At 47.8% G+C, this 26,279-nt stretch overlaps 9 protein-coding genes across 9 annotated transcripts; 4 read left to right on the forward strand and 5 right to left on the reverse strand.

Moving 5' to 3' along the window:
• The first annotated feature begins 57 nt into the window (after nt 1-57).
• BT62DRAFT_934337 (glycoside hydrolase) lies at nt 58-3,535 on the forward strand. The gene is made up of 16 exons (XM_043186707.1): nt 58-210; nt 339-685; nt 741-800; nt 850-1,171; nt 1,223-1,378; nt 1,435-1,469; nt 1,518-1,586; nt 1,636-1,762; nt 1,813-1,908; nt 1,961-2,068; nt 2,121-2,242; nt 2,294-2,502; nt 2,556-2,894; nt 2,944-3,034; nt 3,087-3,152; nt 3,210-3,535. Exons 2-16 carry the CDS (start codon nt 497-499, stop codon nt 3,312-3,314), a joined length of 2,094 nt encoding a protein of 697 aa, XP_043037663.1. The 5' UTR covers nt 58-210; nt 339-496; the 3' UTR covers nt 3,315-3,535.
• A 472-nt stretch (nt 3,536-4,007) lies between these two features.
• On the forward strand, nt 4,008-6,351 carry BT62DRAFT_901086 (alpha/beta-hydrolase; the record flags this gene model as incomplete). The annotated part of the gene is made up of 14 exons (XM_043183446.1): nt 4,008-4,174; nt 4,227-4,417; nt 4,466-4,530; nt 4,583-4,595; nt 4,653-4,680; nt 4,740-4,822; nt 4,875-4,940; nt 4,996-5,065; nt 5,127-5,266; nt 5,328-5,455; nt 5,505-5,610; nt 5,668-5,719; nt 5,771-6,021; nt 6,071-6,351. The coding sequence occupies 14 exons, from the start codon at nt 4,008-4,010 to the stop codon at nt 6,349-6,351; spliced, it is 1,641 nt and encodes a 546-aa protein (XP_043037664.1).
• Nucleotides 6,352-7,477: 1,126 nt separating this feature from the next.
• BT62DRAFT_934339 (uncharacterized protein) lies at nt 7,478-8,102 on the reverse strand. Its single transcript, XM_043186708.1, has 2 exons — nt 7,728-8,102; nt 7,478-7,684 (listed from the first exon to the last, which is right to left on the reverse strand). The coding sequence occupies exons 1-2, from the start codon at nt 7,939-7,941 to the stop codon at nt 7,668-7,670; spliced, it is 231 nt and encodes a 76-aa protein (XP_043037665.1). The 5' UTR covers nt 7,942-8,102; the 3' UTR covers nt 7,478-7,667.
• BT62DRAFT_934341 (uncharacterized protein) lies at nt 8,029-8,934 on the reverse strand. Its single transcript, XM_043186709.1, has 2 exons — nt 8,472-8,934; nt 8,029-8,421 (listed from the first exon to the last, which is right to left on the reverse strand). The coding sequence occupies exons 1-2, from the start codon at nt 8,616-8,618 to the stop codon at nt 8,272-8,274; spliced, it is 297 nt and encodes a 98-aa protein (XP_043037666.1). The 5' UTR covers nt 8,619-8,934; the 3' UTR covers nt 8,029-8,271.
• Nucleotides 8,935-9,903: 969 nt separating this feature from the next.
• On the reverse strand, nt 9,904-11,456 carry BT62DRAFT_255557 (uncharacterized protein). Its single transcript, XM_043180257.1, has 5 exons — nt 11,307-11,456; nt 11,236-11,256; nt 10,464-11,183; nt 10,322-10,417; nt 9,904-10,272 (listed from the first exon to the last, which is right to left on the reverse strand). Exons 2-5 carry the CDS (start codon nt 11,245-11,247, stop codon nt 10,009-10,011), a joined length of 1,092 nt encoding a protein of 363 aa, XP_043037667.1. The 5' UTR covers nt 11,248-11,256; nt 11,307-11,456; the 3' UTR covers nt 9,904-10,008.
• Nucleotides 11,457-12,076: 620 nt separating this feature from the next.
• Nucleotides 12,077-13,023, reverse strand: BT62DRAFT_901002 (uncharacterized protein; the record flags this gene model as incomplete). Its single annotated transcript, XM_043183442.1, has 5 exons — nt 12,077-12,225; nt 12,274-12,423; nt 12,472-12,567; nt 12,617-12,725; nt 12,772-13,023. Coding segments are annotated over 5 exons (756 nt in total), but the record flags the coding sequence as incomplete, so codon positions are not given.
• Nucleotides 13,024-13,966: 943 nt separating this feature from the next.
• Nucleotides 13,967-16,137, forward strand: BT62DRAFT_1077975 (uncharacterized protein). The gene is made up of 4 exons (XM_043179347.1): nt 13,967-14,734; nt 14,779-15,588; nt 15,641-15,757; nt 15,807-16,137. The coding sequence occupies exons 1-4, from the start codon at nt 14,021-14,023 to the stop codon at nt 16,119-16,121; spliced, it is 1,956 nt and encodes a 651-aa protein (XP_043037669.1). The 5' UTR covers nt 13,967-14,020; the 3' UTR covers nt 16,122-16,137.
• A 1,005-nt stretch (nt 16,138-17,142) lies between these two features.
• On the forward strand, nt 17,143-18,711 carry BT62DRAFT_1008372 (oxidoreductase; the record flags this gene model as incomplete). Its single annotated transcript, XM_043177437.1, has 7 exons — nt 17,143-17,245; nt 17,292-17,416; nt 17,475-17,683; nt 17,730-18,147; nt 18,194-18,248; nt 18,310-18,486; nt 18,536-18,711. The coding sequence occupies 7 exons, from the start codon at nt 17,143-17,145 to the stop codon at nt 18,709-18,711; spliced, it is 1,263 nt and encodes a 420-aa protein (XP_043037670.1).
• Nucleotides 18,631-21,153, reverse strand: BT62DRAFT_255605 (glycosyltransferase family 4 protein). Its single transcript, XM_043180258.1, has 9 exons — nt 20,591-21,153; nt 20,391-20,526; nt 20,171-20,342; nt 19,931-20,114; nt 19,588-19,878; nt 19,356-19,536; nt 19,184-19,306; nt 19,050-19,131; nt 18,631-18,997 (listed from the first exon to the last, which is right to left on the reverse strand). Exons 1-9 carry the CDS (start codon nt 20,764-20,766, stop codon nt 18,810-18,812), a joined length of 1,533 nt encoding a protein of 510 aa, XP_043037671.1. The 5' UTR covers nt 20,767-21,153; the 3' UTR covers nt 18,631-18,809.
• Between the last annotated feature and the right edge of the window lie 5,126 nt (nt 21,154-26,279).

The raw sequence follows: 26,279 nt of genomic DNA on the forward strand, positions 1-26,279 counted from the left end.
ATTTCACATTTCCCTTACCTCTGCCGCAATTGCACAAGATTACTCCCACATTCCTATCGCGAACGCGTTTGTTCGACAGCCCGGCTACGATGAGTACTTATAGTTCTCCATTTGATCCAAGTGTGCCAAGTACAGCACCTTTAGGTGATAACCTCATGACCCTGCCATCTGGCTTCTTTTTTCTGATTCACCCTCTTTTCGAATTCGGAGGTATGTCATCGATTCTCCCTTTCCAACTCTACGAGCGCCTACAAAGCGACGTTTTTCCAATAAACACGGTTCCACATCTGTCTGCTTTCGTTCGGTCTGAAAATGGCCATGTGATAAAAAGTGCACAGGCTTGCTTTGAAACTTCCTGGACGAAGTGGTCACTTGATGATTCGCTGTCAATTGAAATACTGATCATCCCGGAACATCCTGTACGGAAATTATGTGGCTCGGTACTACTAGTATTTAAGAGGTGACAAACGGTTACGAGCACCCCGTCCCCATCTTGATGGCAGCGTTAAAGGTGATTGTAGCGTCGATATGCTTTCAGGGAATTTTGGCACAGTCGTCGTCTGAGACAACTGTCTCTACGGCTGTCCCAAGCCCATCTGCGGCGCTTGATTCTCCTCTGCCTTCGCAGGTCCCGGATCCTCCCACGCAGGCCTGGTGTCCATCTGAAATCTTTTGCGCTGGTCCAGTGGGTTGCTTCCATGCGGAATGCAGCTAAATTAGGCTGAAGGCGTCTTGTTTAGTTATTACAAACAGTGAATGTAGCCGCGCTGTATTCCGATCCCAAGACCTTTGTAGACAAGGTGCGCACCCAAAAGAGTCGTTGATTGAAATTGCCGACATCCTTTGGAGCCCACGAACAAACCGGCTGAGGATGTACTATTTGACTTCGAAAACCTAACGAGCGGCAACGTCACTGAGGGCCAAATTGTGGATTTTGTCGATGCCGACTTCCGTGGGGAAGGTCTGGAATTGGAGGCGCTGACTTTGGACAATTTCAACGAGGATCCCCCGTTCTTGGCAAACGTATCTGATTCCCTACTGAGAGCTTGGGCGCAAACTGTTCATGGGTACTGGACTCAGCTGATTCGCACGACCAATTCTTCCGTCCTGTGTTCAGGAACAGCCTGCGAGAGCTCTCTGATTCCCTTGAATCATACCTTCGTCGTGCCAGGTCGTTCACCGTCTTGTGATTGTAGAGAAGAGGACTGACGTCACCACACAGGCGGCCGATTCCGTGAACAATATTACTGGGACAGTTTTTGGATTGTCGAAGGTCTCCTTGAGTCGCAATTATACGACATAGTCAATGATACACTGCAAAATTTCATGGACGAGCTAGACACCATCGGATTCATTCCGAATGGTGGACGAATCTATTGTAAGGAGCGAATTAGCGATCTTCCATCACTGGCTCACGTAATGTCCATTGTCCAGACCTGAACAGGTCCCAGCCGCCTTTATTTATCCAGGTAAGTCGATAAGTTGTAGATGTTCGTTGAGTCACGGAGAAATCGTAGATGCTGTTCCGCTACATCACTGTGACGAATGATACAAGTATATTAACCAGAGCGTTGCCACTTGCTGAGGTATAGTCTCGCCATCCACATTTATATAATTTCAGTCCGTGTTCTACAGAAAGAACTAGATTGGTGGCAAGAGAACCGCACGGTCAATGTGACGAGCCCATCAACTAATAAAGTACACGAGATGGCTCGGTATGCTGTCAACAACACTGCACCAAGGCCCGAGTCCTACCTCACTGGTACGTTTGAAATACTCCTGAAAGAGGGTCTGATTCAAACATACTTCAAGATTACTTGACCGCTAATGGACCCGATGTTTCGCCACCATTAAATGAAAGTCAGCGCTCCTCTCTGTATGCTGAGCTTGCCAGTGGTGCCGAAACAGGTTCCTGGGTCTTTTTATTGACCCCTCAACATAATACTGACTTTGACAATAGGATGGGATTATACCTCCCGTTGGTTCAGCAATCCAGCCGCAGGAAATTCGGATCTGAAGCAGTTAAATGTTCGAAACACGATACCTGTTGATTTGAACAGTATCTTATGTACGTCATGATCTCATCGACGTTCGACGCGAGATTCAAGCCCTCAATATAGATAGAAATCATATAATCATGGAGCAACTATACTCGGACAACGAAACTGCGGCTATGAAACATCATGACAAAGCCACTTCTGTCCGTGAAGGGATCCTTGACTTGTCATGGAACTCGACGAAGGCAAGTACTTCGATAATGATCATCATGTTCGAAGAAATTGATAAATCTTAGATGGGCTTCTATGATTTTAATATTGCATCCGGAACGCAAAATCACGTGTTTTCTGCTGCCTCGTATTATCCAGTGTGGTCTGGTATCACTCCCGTGGAAATTCTGAGGAGCGCAGAGGATGCTTTCAAATATTTCGCTCCCCTCAATCTGGTCCTTAAACGTTACAACGGCACATTTCCAAGTACATTTTTGGATACCAGCCTTCAATGGTGTGTGCTGGCCATTGGATCGGATTTGTATGTGTAACTAACTCCTGAGCAAGGGATTTTCCTAACACATGGGCGCCTCATCAATACATCATCCTCCAAGCCCTTCGTGCTCTACCCTCCCACATCGCCGATGTTACGCTTTTCGCGCTGTCTTCTAATCAGTCCTCGTTTAATCTTTTACCCGCCGACCAACTTGGTATCTCGGAATCTCAGCTTCCCAGCCAAACGCTTCTATCAGGCGTAAATGCAACTAATTTGGGCCATCAGGCCGACATCAACACTTTGAATGGAACGGTTCTGAACGGTGGGAACACTACGATCTATGAAGGTTGGTCCCAGACCCTCCAGAGAGAGCTCGCAAATAGGTATTTTGCTAGCGCATTTTGCAGTTGGTGTGTTGATCTTCCTCCCATGTCATGAGATTTGCTGAGCCGGTTGCAGGCATGCGACAGGCGGCGAAATACCGGGTATTTTACCCCGTCTTTCTGATGCTGAGCTCAATGTGACGCAGAGCGTCAACAATACCGGTAATGTAGGTTGTCAAGCAATGTCGTGCTTCTGCAAATTGTATTGAAAATTCGCAGATGTTTGAGAAATTCTCGAGCCTGGACATTGATTCTGCCGGCCGTGGAGGGGAATACACAGTACAGGTGATGTAGCCTGAATCATATGACTTGAACTCACTAGCTCACGATCCACCTGCACAGGCTGGCTTTGGATGGACCAACGGTGTCGTTCTCTGGATAGCGAGCGTATACGGAGATATCTTGGCAACACCAAATTGCCCTGCTTTATTGGCCAACACGGCATAAAGAAAATTCAACCTCCGGTTCCGTCGCCAGCTTTGTGGGCAATTCCAAGACCTTAGTAGTAGTCTTTGTCAGCTTCTTAACTCTCTAAACAATGCAGGACAATTTTACTCCTCCAAGCAATGAAGATGAAGAGGGCTTATGTACTTGAAACACTGGCTTTTGCACTTAACTCAGGCCAAACAATGTTGTCCGACTATCGTTCTTTGTGTCGGTGCCGGCGCAATTCACCATGTAAAAGAATCACGTTCATGTGCGCCTTTACGTTTCCATCGGTTCTTTTAGGAAAACGGCCATGAGGTCTTTGCAGGTTCCCCTCGAGTTGCTATCCATAGTACCCGGTTATAAATCGTATCCGGTCCCTGCCTCTGATTTCTGATGACTCTTACGAGGGCGCTCTTGGATGCTCGGATGCGAGTTCACCATTTTCGACCCCCACGGCCGCGCGGAATTTCACAGTCCACATCCAGCTTCGGCGACTTTCGTAGCACCGCGAAGTATAAGCTATTAAATCTCTCCCTCTGGCATCAAAATCACTAATTGATTTTTCGTGAGCTAAAAGAAATCAACTTCTCGTGATGAGTTCTCATGACTTGTCAGGCCCACGACGATATTTGGCCCTTCTTTGAGTGAGCTATAAAGATACCTTGCTAGTATTTCTGTACGTCGTTCATCCCAGGCCGCTGTGCGATTGACATGTTTTCGCAGCTTCTGATTTTTGTTGGTTTTCACGCCTGTATTGTCGCTTCCGCAGTTATTTCGGGCCGCGCTGCTCCTACTGTGACTCTCGACTCTGCAACGTTCACCGGGACAACATCTGGGTCTGTCTCGCAGTTCCTGGGCATCCCATTCGCGCAACCTCCGTGAGTTATTCCTGAGCACCAGTTCGGGAGGTACTTAGTCCTCCCATCCTAGCACTGGAGATCTTCGTTTCAGGCTACCGGAAACTCTTCCAGCGTACAATGGGTCGTATGATGCCACCGCTTTTGGACCATCTTGTCCGCAACAGGCCGTGAAGCTGCCGGACCTAACAGGGCTATCAGCGGAAGTTGTGGATTACATCGTCAACTCCATCTTCAATGCTATTCTTCCTGATGATGAGGATTGTGATTACGCGCCTTATTTCTCACATATGCGACGTTAATATTTCTTAGGTCTGACTATCAATGTTTTGACGCCAGCGACCGCCACTTCAACTTCTGGACTTCCTGTTCTCGCGGTGCGTAATATGTCATGATCTGGTGCCATCAGCTCAAGAAACGCCTCATCAGTGGATTTTTGGAGGTAAAAATATTCACTGCTATATATTGCTCAGATTCTTCTGATAGAATCTACCTAAAGGTGGCTTTGAGGTTGGTGGCACGGCTATGTTTGTGGCTTCTATCATTAGACCCATCCGTATTGCTTGACCGCAAGTTCTCTTTACAGGTACGACGGCACCAGCATTGTTGCTCGGTCAATCGCACTGAATCAACCAGTAATATATGTTTCGATGAATTATCGAGTTTCTGGTGCGTTGTTTCTCCTTATTCTGCCAGAATTTCGTTCATGAATTTGTTCAAGGCTTCGGTTTTCTTGCAAGTAAGGAAGTCCAAGAAGCTGCTGTTGGAAACCTCGGACTCCATGATCGTATGTTCCTGACCTTCGCTGTATAAATTGACTATCTGATACTCACTTTCTTCAGAAAGAGAGGCTCTGAGATGGATTCAGAAGTATATAACTGCTTTTGGTGGCGATCCTACGAAAGTGACAATGTGCGTCCAATGAGAATTCTCTCGCAGCTTTAAATTGACAAGTTACAACTCATTTGGATAGATGGGGCGAATCTGCTGGAGCCATTTCGGCTGCAATGCATATGATTGCCTACGACGGTGACACGCAAGGTCTTTTTCGTGCAGCCTTCATGCAATCAGGGTCTCCGATCCCCGTTGGAGATCTTGAGGGCGGCCAGAAATGTATGCTTGAACCTGGAAGATGCCTCAGAAATTCCCCATTTCTGATTATATTTTACTTCAGATTACGATGATGTCGTGGTTCAGACGGGCTGCTCTGACTCTGCCGATACCCTCAGTTGTTTGAGGACGGTCTCATACGCAACTCTGAAAGCGGCAATCGACAATTCGCCCTTCATATTTGACTACCAGGTGGGTGGTCTTGTAAATGTTTCTATGATTCACATTAAACCTCTGTCAGTCATTGGTTTTGGCGTGGCTACCTCGTGCAGACGGCGTACTCTTCTCCGATAATCCACAGCGGCTCGTACAACAAGGCAAAATTGCTAATGTTCCCTTAGTGAGCGGTATGTGTGTCAAGTTGATAACTTCAAGAAGTCGTTGCTTATAATAGATTCAACTAGGCGACTGTGATGATGAGGGAACGTTGTTTTCCTTGTCAACGCTCAATGTCACGTGAGTGAATCGACCATTTTCTGGTGCTGTGACTTAGCTCATGTCTCACAGGACAGATGCCGAGGTCGCAACATATTTGAGCACTGTGACTTTCCCGAATATTACAGATCAGGAACTTGCCACGTTGCTGGAGCTCTATCCTGAGGATCCTCTCGAAGGGTCTCCGTATGATACCGGAATATTGAACATCCTAACGCCCCAATTCAAGAGGATCGCATCCTTCCAGGGAGATGCGGTATTCCAAGCGCCTCGCAGGTTCTTCTTACAAAACCTTTCCGGAAAGCAAAATATATGGGCCTTTTGTAAGTAGTATATTAAGCTTTTCAACCCACATTTCATGATTCTTTGTAGTGAATAAGCGCCTCAAGCTCGTTCCAATCTTGGGGTCATTCCACGCCAGTGATATCCTCAATGTTTACTTCGGCGGAGACATGGTAGACTACCTTGTTCGTTTCGCCGCTACTTTGAATCCCAACGGAAGCACCGGTATTCAATGGCCCCAATGGACTAACAGTTCGCCCAATCTACTCACGTTCAACGACGGTCTCACCCCTTTGACCATCACGCAAGACACATTCCGTAGCGATGCTATAAATGGCTTGTCGGAAATCTTATTGGAAAATCCAATTTGATCAGTCTTGAATAACAATACCCTTTCAATTTCATGTATACATCTGACATTCATTCATTATACGTATTGGCTACTTATTAGTAACGTACCGACTCGTACCGATTGCACCGCTCAGTTTGGAACAACGTTTCTCCGACCACAGCCACCGATTTGCCGACACGGTTTTCGCTGATAAAATTGATATCACAAACGCCAGCAAGACTCAATATGTGCAAAACGCACGAAATATCGACCTCATGCGTGCTGTGCCTCAGCAAGGACTGGGGGGGTTAAGTGAAACTAAGAGACTCGACTTGGTCCTATCATATCGCTACGCACAGATCCCATCATCTTGAAGTTCAATTTCATTTTGTTGTCACTGTAAAGCGGCGTCAAGCATGACAATACCGGTATTATCGTTGGAAATGATAGCGGTAATTTGCTATCTTATACTGTAAACTTGACCGATCTTGCTTTGTTCACGCATAGAAGTCTTGAGGAAGTAAAACTGCGACGAACCGATCTTCGAACAATGAAGACAATTACTTAGCGTCGAATTTCGTTATAGGCGATGACAGAGTAGGACGGTTCTAGAAGATTACACAGTGACAGGTTGATCTAACGAAGATCAGGGTCTAAGCACATACTAAGGATATGATGCTACTCATACGCAAATTTGTTTAGATCGTACTGGGCTTCTCTCTAGCATGTACAAGTCTACAAAGTTATAATACTACGAGGATTACTAGAACCTCAGGGTTGCCTTTGTATGGGTTCCGCGGTGGCAGTCGCCCCAGCTTCCCAACCATTGCCGTATCTCCTCAGTCTCGTCACCAAAACTTGACGACCACCAGCGATGACAACAACAGCGTACCCTATTAAACGCGAATTTTTCTTCGCTGCCAAATCCTGAATATCAGCGCTATTCAAGGAGCTGAGTAACTGAGGCACAACCGCATGCTTGACAAAGTGTTCGACTACCGAATGCTTCCGGCGATGACCTTTTTGGTGATTGATTGGATGTTCTGAGAAACTTTGTCGGCTCGTGAAGGTCAGAAGAGAGTACTCTATAATATACAAGGAGCTCGAGAAGGGTTTTGTCGAGGTCAAACTAGAAAGCAAATTAAGAAAGAGAGATTCGAAATAATTTTGGTACTAGCGGATTTGACACTGGTGACACGTAACCAAAATAAGTATCCGGATACTCTATCGGTGGAAACCGTCATCTTGAATGCCATTCGCTCCTACCAGCTGATGAATGATGTTGTTTCTACGGGAAGCAACCGCTTCAATCAAGCCATAACCAAAATTTTGACATCTTCAAAAGTGACCATGCGATTATGTTGGAGTTCCTCCTTGAAAAATCAGCGTAGGTTTTAGACCTTGGGCTACGCGTACTTGTATAGCAGCCAAACAGGTGCCAGTTTTGAAAACCGACATCACCTGACTTCGTCAGTGGGTTTAGCCCAGTGTCGTTGTCAATACCCATCTTGTTCATGGGGACAGCGACATATGCTTTGCTCAGCCCGCAAAGCACAGAAAAGAAGGGGTGGAAAGAAATGTTCGACAGGATGATTCCGTCGGTAGTTGCTAGAGGGGTGAGTCCCGTCATAAAAGCACGGCCAATAACACCTTCCTGTAGATATGGCTTAAGCAAACTTCAGAAGTGTTCCATCGTTAGACAAAGTGGAATGTTTCGCCAGGGGATGCCATCGGCGGCATGGTGCTGGATGAAGTACTTTATTCCATAGTCATCTTCCAAGTCGACAAGAACGTAAACCTGTCTCGAAGGGGAATTAGGATAAACATTACACTATTAACAGCTTTCATCCCGTCCTCCAACAAGTAGTCTGAGACCAAATCGATCGTCATTTGGAAGACGACATGCATATCCTCATGCCGAATATTGAGAGGCTCCTCTGTACGATAATGCAGGAGATCATCAGGAACTTGGATGCAACCACCAGAACTGTCGAAGTCCAACGAGAAGATCGTCATAAAATGATTGGACCACAGAATCATCGGTGAAAGGTGATAGATTGAATCTCAGAGCAAACCGCCTTCTGAATATCTTTGTTCCCGATGCGCAGTCCTCGTCTGAATATCAGCGTCGAAGTCAATTGAGCACATGAAACCAAAAACCTCAAATGTTTTTTCATGGGAGTCTGCAAATGCTACTCCGTGATAACATTTGAGCATGTCAATGAATAGGCTCTTGCCAAAGTGTTTTGGACGGTAGAACATTGCGGCAGCCGGACAGGTTTGTTCGATATGGACAATGTAAAGCATTTTATCATAGAATTAGTGATTCTCCCGCCGCATAAGGTTAACCCCTGTGGAAATCTCCAGCGGAGGCCCCCTGCGTATTGCGGCGCTTGTGGCGAAGGACAAGCCGAATCAACGAGAATTCCATCGTTTTGAGAGTTTCCGAAGCCAACACCTCTCTGAAGTGTGGTGAGCAGGAGGAACATGACATATGAAATCCGTACATTTTCATGACTGAAGCTCCTTGACAGGGATAAACGGACAGTGCATAGTCGACGAAGCTCTACAGCAGCAGGCGAACTTACTGAGTTTTGTTTTGTCTTGCAGTCAGTGAGTTAATAGGAAGAAGCGAGGCGTTTTGATGTCTTTTCGTGGATTGGTGGTAGCAACGGTAGAATGAAATCAAGACTTCAGGACACCGGCTATCGGCGTGAATGTCTAGGTCACCTGTTGCTGGCTATCACGGTTCAGATGATCATCGATCAGCTTGGGCTTCAATTACGCTATTGCAATATGGGTAAGAGTCGGGGATGGAAGCGGGTAAGTATCATGTATCGTGTCACCTTCAGCAATTTCTATCCATATCAAAGGGACGCAAACATTCTTTATATGCAGAAAAACAACATTTTCGGATTGCAGAGAGATACGACGCGACGAAACGGCAACGATGGCGCCAAAAAAAAGTTATCAGGAAAGGTAACATTTGTCGTCGTTTGGCACATCGCGGATTCTACCCGCTACCATTGGAGACGATGAATGAAGGTAATTTGCCATGGGTTATATAGCAAATTTGAGGAATCTTCAATTCACAATGGTTGAACACATTTTGCCTCTTAGTATGCGTCTCCTATAGAGTACGGGTTTGGCCTCCTCTAACGACGGCCATCTAATGTTGAATATTTACACTGAAGCGAGAAGCTGTGTACTGCTACTACAACCTTTCGTGATTAGCAATTCATTGTGCGTGTACAAGGGGCAGTATGAAACCAAGGCAACGCGATCCAGGATTGAGAAACAAGAAGAATGCAAGAAAGAGTCCCAGTGGTCAATCAGAGAGTGCAGAGTGTGTAACCAAGAAACAGGAATTCCAGTAGTTCATCAACGTCGTTTTCGCGGCTTAACCTTAGATGTCGGCTCGTTAGTCTAAAATTTACCTATTAGTCCGCTCTTCGTCGGTCCAAAGAATGTACAATACAGACCTTCTTGTCGCCTGCCTGTATTTTACGGGGCGCGGCTGATTTCTATATCCCACGCGATATGCGTCAAATATAAAAGCTCTGGGGATGTAAAAAGACGAACCGATCTCCGAGCAGGGCGTTGATTATCGTCGAATTTCGTCATAGGTGAGTGGGGTCGGTCTCGTTTACCCAAAGTAGATGGCTGTGTTTCTTCTTCAGAGATATCATCATCGTCTTCAGCGGCGAGAGCAGCAAATGGTTTGGGAGATGCCGAGACGGAGGTTCGTGCGGCTGGGTGTGGAAGAACCCCGTCCTGAGAAGGTTGGAAAGGGCTGGAGAGACATACGAAACGGAAATACCTCTGGCTGCTGTGTCAATGGACTCGACATCCACGCGTTCAGGTCTATCATGGACGTCGCACCAGATTTCTTCAAGCATTTGGCAAGGGTCGACTCCACGGAAGCAATCTTGGACTGCAACGACACAATCATATTGTCTCGCTGTCGTCAATCATTAGTATCAGCATAATATTACGAAGTCGACTATCACCGATCGCAAGTCATTTTCTTTGTTGACTATGTCTTGCTCGCAGGTTGCCCTATACATTTGAATAACAGACTGTACAAAGGACTTCTCGACGTCGCTCTAACAACAATTAGTGAAGGTTAAAAATGACGTTATGGACTGCTACCAGTTGTCCAGCTTCATATCGCTTCGGCATAGTCGCTTCCCTATCGCGAAGGCGTCCTAGTTCTTCTTGCAACTCTCGTGTCTGCTTTGTCGACATTCTTGCATCTCGAATGCCGCTCTCCAGTTCAGACTGAGCTTTCTGAGCATCCTTCTTCGCCGATTCGTACTCGCTAGCCAGGCTGTCCAGTGTATCTTGCCTCTGCTTCGCAAGTCTCAATGCCTCGAGACGTTCCGTATTCGCGGCTTGCAGTTTCTGAGCTTCGGACTTGATTTGTTGTTCGCACCTCTCCTTGAGTCTGGCTATGTCGATCTTCAGGGTGGTTACTGCTTCTTGCTGGGCCTGTATGTCCGTCTGATGTCGTGCAAGGGACCTGTCCACGGATAGCTTCTGATCTTGTAGATGCTTGATAGTAGTCTCGCAGGCCGCTTTTTGGTCTTCAAGATTCTTGTTGAAGAGCACTTGTTGATCGGTGACAATTTTCTCCCAGACGTTTTTCTGGTCCTGCAATTTGCGCTCGTGAGATGTTCTCTGCTCTTGTAGTGATCGCTCAAGATGACTGCTATGATCGTGGAGTGTCTTCTCAAGCAATGCTTTCTGGTCCCTGAGCATCTTCTCGACCAATATCTTCTGATCCTGAATTGATGATTCGAGCAATGTTTTTTGCTCCTGAAGATGTGCAAGATCTAATCGTGCAGAAGCAGTCACCACTTCGAGTTTTGCCTTAGATGGATAGTCATGAAAACATAGTCAAAGAGATAACTATGAATCGTACCGTCAATGCCATTACGCGCTCCTGGTGAATGCTGTCAGTTGCTTCACCGTTTGTGAGAAAAAGAAACGTACTTGTAAATCGCCACAATGCTCCTTGGCGAGTTTGAGAGTTATCGTCTGGTTATCAAAGCGCTCTTGTAATACCTAACCGGAGGGATGACTGTGGTGCCACATAGACAGAATCGGAACGCACGTTGAAGGCGACATTGTGGTTTTTCAAACTAGTATGTCATCTAGTCAGAGGTAAAGCGCTGGCGATGCCAATATGACCCACTTGGTCTCTCTATCGATAATCTCTGTTTTGAGTTTCCCGATCTCAGCCTCAAGAAGGACGTTTCTATCCTGAACCTGTCTGTGTTTAGTAGACTCCGCGGAAGACCCAAATTTGGCTTCTTGGACCGCCATCTCCAGCTTAGATATCATCCTCCGCGAATTGTCGTTTCTGTAAACAAGGATAAGAAGGTGAGCTGAACATTACGTTTGTAAACGCTGACGATTCAATCAGCGCCGTTTCCTTCGTCATTAATGTGCGTATTCGATCGTTCAAGACAGACAGTTGAGTCTCTTGCTTGTGTACCATTGCATCGCTGCTAGCAGCGAGTTTGACTGAGATGCTAAATAGAAAGCATTAGCTTAAGAACATTTAGTTCGCGATACAGACTCTTTCAAAGCAGCGTCCAATTCCTTGATTTTGACAGATTCTACGTTGGAGAGTCTGAATGAAGAATGATAAACGAGCTGCCAGCGGAAAGTCCAGAAAGCACTCACTCTTTCTTCAGAGCAGCAAGTTCTTGCTCTTTTGCTCCTAGCGTAACTTGCAAAACATTGGCCCTACTCCGATATTAAAAACGGATCCAACCGTAAAGAAACAAGTCATGCTTCTCGATGGCGTTGTTTAGAGCAGTCGATAAATTTGCACTTTCTATCAGTCCTTCAAAGACTTCGCCTTCTCGCTTTGCTAGTTTGTCGGCAAGTTCCTCCATTTTACATTCTGTAACATGCATAAATTCGGAGAAAACCCGAATAAGGCAAAGCTCACCAAGGCTTTGCCATGTTTCACCACGTCGACTCCAACGCGCTCCTTCCTCAAATTGTCGCAGTTCCAGCTCAGCGATCTTCTGCTTCGATTCCACTAATTGTGCGCTCAATGAATGGAGCTTTTCGCGCAAGATATCGTTGACTTGTTGAGCTGCGGTCGGGATTAGTGATGTTCGGATGTGGTGCCTCAGAAACTCACAACTGTTGCGGTCTTGCTGCAACTCAGAGACCAGGTCCCGAGTTTCAGCAGATTTATAAAGGTAACGGCCATTTTCATCCAGGTGGGATTCAACGACTGATTTGAGTTTAGTTCCGTGAAAAGGTATGAAAGACAGATAGCGCACGTTTTATTTGCCGTCCAGAAGTGGACTTCAATAACTCAATTTCATCCTTCGTGCGCTGAAGATTGTCCTGAGAGACATCGAAACGTAACTTGAGTTCATCGAACATAATCTTCAGTGATTCATATCTGTATAAAAGCATATATCAGTATACAGACAAAAGAAAAGGAGAAATATGTATGCCCTCGGCTGAGATGGTCCATCCCCTTCTTTGCCGCGTCCTTGATTTTTCCTGCGCGTTCTTCACAGGCTGCGTACTTTTCACCAGCGTGCAAGAGTTCAGAGCGCAAGCGTTCGACCTCGTTAACCTTGTCCTGCATCAAGCTGACGGTACGCTCCTGCTCCTCTGCGGCCTGGCCGAGTTCTAATTTCGCCTGAGATATCTGCTCAGTGAGGTTCTGTATTTGTGCCACCTGACGCTCGTTTCCTGATTCAAGTGTAGTGAGCTTCTGCTTCAAAGCGACACCGGTATTCTGAGCTGCTGCAAGCTCTCCTTTGAGACTCAGAGTGATCTTTCTCTGCGTTTTGGTGGGGGAAAAAATGATGAGTATATGCGTCCAGAATGGTGCCAGATGTCTCGTACCTCATCAGCCAGTTGAGATTTCACAGCTGAAGCCTCTCTCAACTTTCTGATCATCATGTTTTCTTCCCAATTCGCTTCGTCCCCATGATAGGAAACCTCAGGTTGAACGGAAGAATGCGGCGAATGGGATTCAAATCTCGCTGATATTGGAGTTTGCGGGAGCTCAGAAGATCTTGACCCGCTCTGCCGTGCGGGAGTCGTCAATTGGCCAGCATGTGAATCCGCGAAAGATCGCTTTGAAGACTGAGGAAACATCTTGAATACTGGAGGAGCATTCAGAGGGTTTTCCTTATCATCTTCTGAGACTTTCAATCAACAGCGTGTCAGGTAAAAGCCGTGCCATACCTATGCAGCGCTCCTCGTGCTCCTCGAGCACATTTGGTAATTCATTGTTGTGTCCAGAGACGCGAAGTACCCGCTGATTCTCTTTGGGCATAGGGTGTGCTGGATGGATAGGAAACACATTTGTGGGTGGTCTCGCGTGTCGTACAGCCGGTGCAAAGACAGATGATTGTGCCTTTTGAGGATAGCGATGACCTCTTGATTGCTGCGTTGACGCTTGAAGAGCGAGATTGAGTTGAAATGGTCGCCTTGGAGCTCTAGATGCATGTTCCGGCAGTCCATGCTGGTTAAATACAAGATCATCTGTGTTCATCGCGCTCGGCGGTGGTGGAAGTAATAGACCAAGAAAGGAATTTCTGGTTCCTGTTGGACAAATAGGAACAACAAAATCTAAAATAATGTAGGCGGATAAAAATAGGCGTTTCCCAAGACACTGTCGACGTTGACGTGGACGTAGATTTTCCTGCCTCTGGGCGCTGCCAATGGCGATGGTCAATCTTCCGAAGGCTTTGATAATCTTGGCGCTGGCGTCGCCGGTCTTCACAGCGTCGCCGACGTCCTTCAACGATCCTTTTCGCGCCATTTCCGCGGCCGTAGCTCGCGAGTCCCCACCTGTATGCTGTCTCATTCCCCTCGAGCCCACGGATACAGATGCTTTACTTTCCTTTGAGGAGTGGAAGGAGAAGCAGGCCGAGCTACAGAAGAAGGCGGGGAAAGAGAATGACGGGAATCAGTCAGGCAATATCTCCGGCGCGGCAAATATTCATTTTACTGGGCAATCTGACACCACTGGTAGCGATGGTCAGACCGTATCATCGTCGTCTTCGCATGATTCTACGGACGAGTCGATATCACCTCATTTCCAAGTTCCGTTAACAGACAGATTCAATTATGCGGCCCTCGATTGCTCTGCACGGGTCCACGTCGCTCATCGTTCAGCAAGGTCGATGTCTTCTATATTATCGTCCAAACGTGATAGGTACATGCTGAGCCCATGTATGTCTAAAGACAAGCAGTTCATGGTCGTGGAATTATGCGATGACATTCGAATCGACACAGTACAGTTGGCCAACTTTGAATTCTTCAGTGGGGTCTTTAAGGACTTTACTGTCAGTGTGGCAAAGACATACACAGTACGCGAAGAAGGCTGGACCATAGCAGGGACTTACAGAGCCAAGAATGTTCGGGGTGTACAGGTCAGGGGTCGCTGTTTATCGTTACTTGGTCTGACCTTCACCAGTCCTTTCATCCACCTACGTCGCTTCACGACTTTTACAGGTACATACGGATAGAGTTTCACTCCCACTACGGCAACGAGTACTACTGCCCCATCTCCTTGCTCCGAGTTTACGGACTTACTCATCTTGAACAATGGAAGTGGGACGTATGGGAAGCGGAATATCGCGCCAAACATGAGGAAATTCGGTCTCTTTCCGCTTCGGTTGTTGACGAACCCGAGCCTGTCCAGATTTCAACAACGAATATTGCTCAACAGACCATTGACCTTGGTTCCATCCCGGAAAGCCCTCACTCCTCTCTGACATTCGGTCCTGCTACTTCCGAATCCACAACACAATTTACCAGCACACAATTTACAGCACCGGCGACAGAGAATGACTCGTTCTCGGGGCACCACGAATCCTCCCACGAAGGTGACACGTATTCTACAGACCTGCATATTGCCCAACTTTCTTCTTCGACTGTTCATCACCCAGCAAGTACACCGCTCAGCGATTCTGTCCCGGTCTCAGAGCGGTCTTCTGTTGATGTGAACTCGTCCTCGAACACCAGCGGACATTCATCTTCGTCGGCCGCCTCTTCCTCTCCATCCGCCACAATCATCGCGGCTTCTGGTTCAATTAACCAGCCTGTTCCACCTCCGATACCTCCCACTACTGGGGGTGAATCTATATATCGTACCATCATGAATCGTCTTACGGCGTTGGAAGGAAACCATACCTTATATGTTCGCTACATCGAGGAACAGACCACTGGAGTAAGAGAGATGCTAAGAAGGCTGGGTGAAGATGTTGGACGCCTAGACGGTCTCGTAAGATCATTTCCTTTGAATATCCACGACCTCAAACTCACTGCTCATTTAGGGCAAAGCTCAAGCTCAAATGTATCAGAAAAGCCTTCGTGAATGGGATAAACAACGACTTCGAATCGAAATGGATTATAGGGAACTGGCAAATAGAGTTGACTACCTTTCCAACGAGGTGGGAAGAATTCTCTCTTATTGATATTCTTGCTGATTCTTTCTCTCAGATTATTCTTGAAAAGCGTCTAGGCATAGCTCAACTCTGCCTTTTACTCGCCGTCCTAGTTTTCATGGGACTCACTCGTGGATCCAGATCTGAATCTATAGCGGAACATGGCCCGCTGATGTTCAGACGAAGCATGAGAGAATGGGGCCGTCGACATCTAAGCTTTAGCGGCGATTGGTTCATCAGAAGGAGTAGCAGCACTCCCGCACAAATCGAAATGTCTCCCCGACCTGGCAGCTTTGCAGACAATGGTCAGTCTAGAAACTGTTTCTGGCAAACAATCAACCTGACGTTGGACATTAGATGCAAAGATTGAATTCCCAACATCTTCAGCTGAACCTTCCGCCAAATCGTCATTATACACCACAAAAGAACGACGTCCATCGAACGCTAGCTCACCTACACCTCGCTCTCATACACCTATTTCTCTTCGCACACCCATGAACCGGCATCTGAATTCTTCACAGCTACGTCCGGCAAGTCCCACCAGTCTATCTCGGCCGATGCTTAAACGCGCCACTTCGGGTGGCGGTGGTCTCGTGTTGAGCACGTCCTTTAATAGCGGTCGTTCTGCACCCCGAAGCGCCAGACGGTGGGCCCGTACTGCTCACTTGCATGAAGTACGCTCGACAGGTAGACAACGACGGGTCGACGATCAAGTAACGCACAAAGTCAGTGACGATGATCTCGCAGCGACACCTTCTCGACATCGACACCGTGGGCACGTACATATGAACGGAGTGGAGACAACCAGGTTTTCGCCGGAATACGACTCAAGTGATGATCCGTTTTTGGCCGCCACAGGTCGCAAGCCCACCTCATCCGGGCCGTTGACTCCGTCAGACGACGGCGAAAGCGACTTGTGGCTTGATACAGATGCCAGTATAGACGGTTCCGATACGGAGGCCGATTCGGATTAACATTCTATGTGGAACTTTCAACTGTATTCTTTCTATCGTCCTCGTGCAGTCTTTTTTCCTTTCTTTCTTGATTAGCATCTGCATAGCTCCTTCACTCTGCTCAAGTGTAAATTATACCTGCAATTCATTCACAGCCAGATACGTGTTCATCATTCCATTTTTATTCCCACTGCTGATAAGGCTGACCGTGTGATCATCCAACGTCATAAATTCTACCGGTAGCCTGGCAAACCGGCTTTATGTGAGAAATCTCTGCCGGGTCTTCTCACTCTGCTCATATGATGATGAAGTCGCCCCACTACGAATAATGCTATATAAGCCTTCTGTTGTTTCTGCATATCGACTATCGCTATGGTCGAACAAACTGATATAGTTCTTCAGAGTGGACCGAAGCCTCAGATACAATGGAATCAATACATGCCCGAAGTATACTGGGGTAGGAAAGGGCCAGAACCTCTAGGAACTGTCTCTATTGAGGATATCGAGGAGAAGGCAAAGGAGAAGTTGAAGGATTACCCAGGTAGGACCCTAGAATTGCATCCAGACGGCCTACTAATTCGTTGCAGGCGCATTTATGTATGGGGGAGGAAACGCAGGAACAGGATCTACGTACAGGGCCAATCTGGCGGCCTTCCAGAGGTACAGAATCATACCCCGTATGCTCGTCAATACAACGGTGCGAAACCTGGAGGTGAGATAATGCATCTTGTGAGTCTCCGCTCTTCTGGCATTGAATGTGTTATATTTAGACGACTATACTGGGAGTACGACACCCATCTCCCTTGCTTATTGCCCCAATTGGCGTGCAAGGAATTTTTTCAGCAGAAGGAGAGCTTGCCTCCGCTCGGGCCGCCCAAAACCTTGGCATTCCTTTCATTTTAAGCACAGTATCCTCCAGGAGCATGGACGAAGTTGCTCGGGAGAACGGCAATGGACACCGATGGTACCAGCTTTACTGGTTTGTTCATACTTTTATTTCGCTGCTTTTTCTTACAGATGTCTAGGCCTAAATCCCGAGATGTAACCGTCTCTCTGCTCAAAAGAGCGAGGGAAAACGGATTTTCTGCGCTTGTGATCACCCTGGACACGATGGCTCTCGGATGGAGACCGCACGATTTAGACATCTCGTACATGCCTCTCATCCATGGCGTAGGGATGGAATGTGGGCGCTCCGATCCAGTGTTCATGGCCAAGTTCGGACTCCAGCCTATCCTTGACCATCACCCCGAGTTTCCTTACGATTCTCGTGCAAAGGACAAGCTCCTCAGTGAAAGAGACCCCCCAGCTTTGGAGGAGAGCAAACTGGGCGCCGCCTGGCTGGCCGAAGTCTGTTCGGGGCAGTTCCATTCGTGGGACGACCTCAAGCTTATTAGAGACAACTGGGATGGGCCTATCGTTCTGAAGGGTATACAAAGACGCAGCGTATGTCCATCGATTTGAGGTGAGTTATAACTGATAGAGTCAATAGGACGCGGAGAAAGCCCTTGAATTTGGAATCAACGGTATAGTTGTGTCAAATCATGGTCAGTTCCCCCCTTTGTCCTAGTACTAGTAGCAGCGTCAATCCTCACATCCTTGTTGAAGGTGGACGACAGGTGGACGGTGCCATTCCATCCCTGTACGCACTAGCAGAGATCATGGATTCAGACAAGATCAAACTGGCTCAGAAAGCGGGAAAGCTCACGGTTCTCTTTGATTCTGGCATACGCACCGGAAGCGATATCATCAAAGCGATGGCACTTGGGGCACAGGGTGTGCTCCGTAAGTTTTCCCTCTCTTGAGTCCGTTAGCGTAACTGATCATGAATCAGTTGGCCGTCCTTTCCTATATGGAGCTATTCTCGCAGGACAAGCTGGTGTGGAGCAAGTAATCAGGCACACCATGGCAGATTTAGATACTACCCTTGGCTTGAGCGGATATGCCAGTCTTGACGAGATCATTGGCATCGGCACAGAAATTGTTAAAAAGATCGATTTTGAAACGTAATGATAATTGGACAACCCCGACAAATGCGGACATTTTCCTCATGTACTCACAAAATCCTCTCCGCGTTAGGCCATGGTATGAACCAGATAGACAACGGCTCACTGCGCCGGTGACAGATGATGCTTCCACCCGCTTTCATTCCATTCCTTTTCAAATTCTTCCTCTGAAAACCGTTGTACAGCCCATGTTCTGGCCCGCAGTCGTAATGCGAACTCTTCTTCGGCGGGAAGGGTCAATGCAGTGTGAATTGCATCTGCAAAATCTGTTGGCGTCTCTGCATGGTATCCTACATACAATGATAAGCGCTATAAGCCAAACCGAGGTACAAAGACACCGACCAGTTGGTAAGCCATTGAACGGAACAATGATGTCTCTTAGAGGTCCCCCAGAAGCATGAGCAATTGGGATCACACCCGCAGCCTGAAGCATGCGTTCATCCCGCCTGACATGATTGAATAATAGGAACACACACCATGAACTCCACCACGTTGATACCAAAGTGTTCATCAACCATAGTACTCAAACCGATGCTGGCCTTGGCTAACCAACCAAGCATAACGGGGTAAGACGCATTCACGACGAACTCGACTTGGTTCTATTTCAGGGTCAATCGGTGATTGAACGTCCAGGAAAAGCGTCTATACCTCAATCGTCAACCTCTTGGCTAGTTCACGAAGATTGTCAACGCGGGCAGCATCGTCCGCATTACGACTACCACCGACGAGAACAAGTTTGACCGGGAGCGCACCATCACTCTTATAATCCGGATGGGTTTCCAACAGCTCGTGAAAGGCGTGAAGTTGTGTGGAATGATCTTTTTCGGGTCTGCTGATGCGGTTCAGAACTAATATTAGAGATGCGAACAAAGAAACGAACCGGAATTGCGCAACGCTGAGGACAATTTTCTGTCGACCCTGTAATGTGAACCGGGCCATTTCGCGTGTGTCGCAAGGTGGATAGACAATTCGGGCTTCTGTCGCCCGAAAGCGAAACGGCAGCAACAAACGGACGAATAACAAGGGTGAGAACGTGTGCGCAGCATCAAGCAATGCATCCGAATGATTCAAGATACCATCTACATGATTTTTCGTCCAAGAAGAATTGACCATGATAAACGATGCAACCTGCAGAGATAGCGCATAGTAATACATGAACACCCGATAATATCTATAACGCAAGGTAAGGGTGGGCTATGAACGTGGTTGGAATGGCATCTTACAACAGCTTTCCTCGACTTAAAATAGAGGACGAAGATATTGCACCTGAGTTGGTGTGGCCCCTGGTTCGCGTTTTGACGCGAGCCAGCATGTCGGTGCTTATTGTCGGATAGTGAATGTAAGCACCAACGGGAATACTTCCAAGCAATGAAACAACATGGAACGTAAATGCATATCCCATAGTATCTGGAACAATAGCATGAGATCTCAAGGTAGCGGCGCAGCGTGTGGAAAAAGCATACCAATGTATAAATCTGGGATTAGGAGAGACATGGCCTCCCAAGCGAGATACATAGACCCGATACTCTGGCCCAACAGAGTGAACCGGGGCCAAGATGAATCCTCCACTAACTTGCGAGAAGCAAGAAAAACGAAATGAACAGTAGATGGGTCCAAAATTATTGCGAACCTGGACTAAGAAAGAATAAGAAATTGTGTTCTATCAAGTAATGGCTGTCAGACCTTGACTTTGTCGAGAATAAGCTCTTTGGTGCTGTCCGTGTCACCGCTGTATACTACGCTCACAATATCTGGTTCCAATCGCTGTATAGACGCGATTGCCGTCCAGAGGACACGCTCTCCTCCACCACCTGCATTGCTGATCTAAGTAGAATCAGATTCTACACTGCAATGCAAGCCGCAAGCGGCGTGAGACCACCTACCAATATGGATGGAAAAAGCCGACTATTTGGCTGTTTGGGCGTCCTAGTCCATGCAATATCGCAGTACGCCGCTTCTTATTCGATGACTGCAGTCTCGCGGCGAAGATTCTGAGTACGATATACGGCAAAAGACATAATGGCAGCCCGAGCACTACGTGGTTCGGGCTCAAAAACATTTTGCTTTGTCAGCAAAGACGTGTTGCTTCTATTTCGGGACACATCCTGATCGAACGGACCGTCTAACGACAGTTAACGACCAACTCAACTCCTTGGCTGGTGATCAAAGCTTTGTGTGTGGTCTTGAAGGCAATGCATCTCATTAACCTGGTCCGATGACTCAATAAATCATCTGATGTCCTGGGCAAGCGCCGCTGGACATGTGGAATCATCTGTTAGCGCCAAATCCTCAAAGCTTATGGCAGCCAAACTTTATATCGTAGCATCTATGCAGACTTCACGCCTTTTTCCCCCTTCCTTCCTGTCTGTAGGCAACAACCAAAAGCTGTCATTCCCCGGAAGGTTTCAACCGACTTCCTGGGTCGCTTCATGATTCATGACTCGATTTGCGCGGCCTGAACGGTCCACCTTCACAGCAGCTCGTGGGAAGTTCACTCGACTATTCTGTCGGTGTATGTGTTGGCCAGAGTTTCTGCTGTGGTTGGAATCGTTACAATGGGTGGTCCCAGGGAGGGGTAGGGGTACTACGTTGCACCCGAGCAGGGTCATCCCTGGCCCCCGACTTAGAAACCGCTTTTTATGCTGTTGGGCAATCACACAGCACTGCCAAGGCCATAAAAGTCCGTATATACACCTCTCCAAGTTATTGGACCATATCACTTGCGATACCATCCGCTAACACCCTGTCACTACGCTATCACCACTGCCGAGTCCAAAGGCAAGTCTATCCTTGCCTGTATATCGCGTCACTCGTACTAACCTCGGCTTCAGCCATGAGCGCCCTCTTTCTTGCTAGTATTCCCGACACCAAAGACGATGACGGTCATCATCTCAGTCATTCGGTCTTGATAGCCATAATCGTTGTTCTCAGCACGTCGTATTCTGTATTTTCCAAATCTCTTTACTCACCGTGGAAGCAGTTCTGTTCCTGTTGTTGCTTTTGGGGTTCACCCTCGTATGGTGGTGCTTTGGATCTCAAAGAGATGATGAGAATCTCGCAGCTGACTCCACTACTCCGGATACCACGACTACGGCGAATTTTGTCGCAACCACTCCAGTTTCATTGCCACATCCTGTGTGGATTCCTTCGCGAGTCTATCGCCCGCGCCGGGATTTCTTTGAAGGCCGCGCCTCTGTTGTCTAGAAAAGCAACAATTACTCATCATTGAGGAAGCACCAGGTGTCTTTCTCAGTTACCTTATCGCCTATACCCTGTCGTCTTCTATGTTGTTTTCTTTTTGCACTTTCAAAAGCTAGTTATCGCATTGCTATCGTACTTTCATCGCCCTCGCTTTCTTTGCATGCCGTCAGCTTTTATTTTTCATTATCGAGACCTCTCTTGCTACCTACATTGTGTTGCTTCCATTACACTCTGTCATACTCATGCCTTATGATTTACTTTTATCCGCATATCGGGTTGTACCACACACAATCGCCCCACAACACCATCAGTTAATGTTCTTACTGTCCGTAACGGATATCTCTGCCCTCTGCTCGTACCGCCGAGCAATCAGCAACTCGCCCGGGTCCGAGGCATCATTTTCTGCCAGCGGCAGCTTTCACACGAATATGAACAAAAGCTTGCGTGTAGGAACAGATGAAAGCGCAAGAGCTGACATCGAAACAATAATTATAACATACATAGAACTTCGCTGCTGTCACGGCAATTCGGACCAGTATTGAATCTTTATCACGGATAGGTGGTAGCGCCTTCTGCTTATAATAAAAGCGCTAACCACATCATGATGGGCCTTGAGAGCTTTGGGCGGGATATGTTAGCCAATCACCGTTCAAAGCGCAGATTCGAAAATTTATTCCCAGTTATGATCGACCATGGGTATCTCAGCCCCTCGTGTTGGAGGATATCCGTACGTTTCATCTTATCTTACTTTTTGATCACTCGCTCTATTTGCCTTATATATACTTACACCCCCTGTCGTTTCCCGATCACCTATATAGTCCAGCCGTTCCTATCTGTATGCCTCAGTCGCTTCACCCACGTTGTGCCCGACTGAGGTATGTATATCCCTACTGTGCTTATGACTATGATACTTACACTCGTTCGTAGATACTCACATATATTCTTCTGTCAATAGGTACAGTAGACTCAATACAGTCGCTTCACCCACGTTGTGCCCGACTGAGATACTCACATATATTCTTCTGTCAATAGGTTATGAGGCCCCATTGCCTATAACTACTCAGTCAAGAAGAATACGCAACGGAATTTTCGACTCAACTTACCACTTGAATTTATACCATACCACTACCCTCACCACTTTACACCACACCCCTAAACGATGTCGTCGATGTCGGGAGTCACTATCCTCCCTGACACGAGTAGCCATTTCAACGGGAAGAACTACGCCTCATGGAAACTCCAACTTACTGAGTTACTGAAGGGAAAAGGCCTATGGGGATACATTGCAGGAACTACTGTCTGTCCTGCCATCCCCACCACCACTACCACAGCCACGGCTACTACCACACCCCTCCCACCAGACCCTACTCCCATATACTCATCCTCTCCCTCATATGACGAGTGGGTCTTTCGTGATCAGCTCGCCCACTCGAACATCGTCCTCAATGTTCTCGACCCCATTGGTCTAGGGGTCAAGACTGACGGAACGGCAAAGGAATGCTGGGACTCCGTTGCTGCGGAACACGCAAAGAAAACGGATATGGCCCTTTCCGAGGCTGAGGCATCGCTGAATGCGGCGAAGTTTGACGGGAACAGTGACATCAATATTCACGTCGCCGACTTACGCACGAAACGACGAGCTGTGAATGACCTCCGAACCACAGCATTGAGTGATCAGGAGTTTAAGGGAATAATTATTCGCTCGATAATCCCGACTGATCACTGGATGCCTATCCTCCCAAGTTTATACGGCATGCCAACATCCTCTGATGTGTTTTCTCATCTCCAAACCCATGCCGCCACGCTTCGTGCTGCGGGTAAAGGTCCTGCCAACTCCCAAGCACTTGCGGCTGGAGCCGGAACCTCTGTCGTGGTACGCAGATGTCGCAATCCAGATTGCAAGGCCCGTGATAAGACTAGGCACACCACCGAGAATTGTTATTGGCCAGGAGGGGGAAAAGAGGGACAATTCCCTGCCAACTTCGGCCGACCTCGCCGTGCAAACCAGGCAATCTCGAACACCACGGCCGATACTACAAGGCACTTTGTACTTGCTGCAAGTGCTACTACAGTGGAAGTCGATCATGATGATGACGGCATTGTAATTGAGGATGGCAGCACTGGCGAGAGAATATACGAGTGGAATGGTACCCATTCCTCCTGGCGCTGGGATGAAACAGAGAGCAGCACCATATTGATGTCGAAGGTTGAAGAAGAGACAGACCTCGAAATGCCCCCTCTCACTGACGCCGATGACTCTGATGATGAAGACGTTGCTGGAGATGATGAGATACCTTCTGTCAAGAGTATAGACACTAGCAAGGCCAACATCGAGAATGTAGGACACTTTACATGCGAGGCCGACCCTGCTACAACAGCCTTTGTCACGACTACGTTCGAAGGCCGTACCCCAGCCATCACTCTAACCTTCATGGATTCTGGCGCGAGCGACTACTTCTTCAGGAATCATGACGACTTCACAGAGTACATGCCAGTAGCCTTCCGTACTGGCTCATCTGCAGTTGAGGGAAAGGGAACGTTCGAGATCCTGGGCCAGAGTACAGCAACAAAGGTCTTTAGACTAAATGGAAGAGATGTCAAGCTCACCTTCAAAAATGCCTTGCATTCACCTTCACTCGCCACAAATCTCATCTCCGTAAGCGCCTTAGACAAGGCTGGGTTGTCAACTGTGTTCTCTGATAGCCGTGCAGTTGTCCAGGATAAGTCTGGTAAAGAGATCTTTGCTGGGCGAGGCTCGGACGGCATGTATGTGCTGGATGCTGCACCCAGCCCCCAAGCTATGGCATCCCGCTCATCTCCCACTTCGCTGAGTACTTGGCACCGTCGTTTTGTCCATATGAGCCCTGCAAAAATCGAGGAGATAGCATCGAAAAAGCTGGTGGATGGCTTGGAAATTACCTCAGAGCCTATCCAGGGATGCTGCGAGGACTGTATTCTAGCGAGACATGCTCGCCGTCCCTTCGATGAGCCTACCAATCCCAACGTCGACCCACTGGAGCTTGTTGCGACAGATTTGTGGGGACCGTCTCGAACGGCATCACCGAGTGGAAAGACTTATATGATGATATTCGTCGATAGTGGTACATCGTTCAAGGCGGGGGAATTCCTGGCGGACAAAGCAGACGACACTACCGTGGCTGCTTTTGACAGATACAGGCGCATGGCTGAGACCCAGACTGGCCGAAAGCTTAAGCGTGTACGTGCTGATCGTGCTTTTGCAGGGGTAAAGTGGAAACAATATTGCGAGGAGCATAGGATCATCCTGGAATTAACTGCACCCCACTCATCAGCCCAGAATGGATTAGCTGAACGTGCCCTACGCACCACCATGGAGGATACAAGAGCTCTACTAAGTGACTCTGGCCTCGCCGACCGCTACTGGGCTGAGGCCGCCTCTATGTCAATCTTCACGCGAAACCTTGTTCCTTCGAGTCGCCATCCTGGAGTGGTACCAGCAGAGGGTTTCTCGAAGCGACGACAGGACGTGGGATTTTTACGAGTATTCGGATCCACTTGCTGGGCAAAGAAACCTATAGCTGGTGGGGTTTTGGTAGACGGTGGAAGCAAACTCGATGATCGATCAAAGAAATGCACCTTTCTGGGATACTCAGGGTCCAACTACCGCGTACTTGATCAATCGGGACGTGTGTTCGTGTCTCGTGATGTCATCTTCGATGAAGGACCAGCGCACCGAAGTGTGAGTGTGGGGGAGACGGAGGACGAACCTGCACTCACCACTTCTACTCATACCGAGATGCCTATGCCAACCGAGCCAACCGAGCCAACCGAGCCTATGCCAGATGCTCCCACAGAACCAACTCTTCGCCGATCAACGCGCTTAATGCGTCCCAGTGCTGATGCTGCCGAATCTCTGATGTCAAAGCAACGAGAGGCTGAAGCCCATGCAAGCGGAAACGACTGGGCAACCAACAGCAAACAGCCACGCGCTTCAATGGCTTCTGGTAATCCACCTGACCCATACATCCCACGAAATCATCAAGATGCACTGCGTGTCGATGAAGAGCGATGGAAGGCAGCCATAGATGTGGAATACCAAATGCATATGACGAAGCATACGTGGGACCTAGTCGACAGACCGGTGGGTGTGAACGTGATGGATTGTAAATGGGTCTATGGTATGAAATGGGATGGCGATGGTAACTAGATCAGGGACAAGGCGAGGCTCGTTGGGAAGGGCTATACTCAACAGTATGGACTCGACTATAACGACACTTGGGCTGCGGTGACCCGTCTCGAATCTGTACGGATGTCGGCTGCTGTTGCAGCAAAGCTCGATCTTGTCCTATGGCAAGTGGACTTTGTTTCGGCATACTTGAATAGCGAGACAAA

The sequence above is a fragment of the Guyanagaster necrorhizus genome (assembly GCF_019112545.1).
Source record: "Guyanagaster necrorhizus MCA 3950 unplaced genomic scaffold BT62scaffold_19, whole genome shotgun sequence".
Taxonomy (NCBI): Eukaryota; Fungi; Basidiomycota; class Agaricomycetes; order Agaricales; family Physalacriaceae; genus Guyanagaster; species Guyanagaster necrorhizus.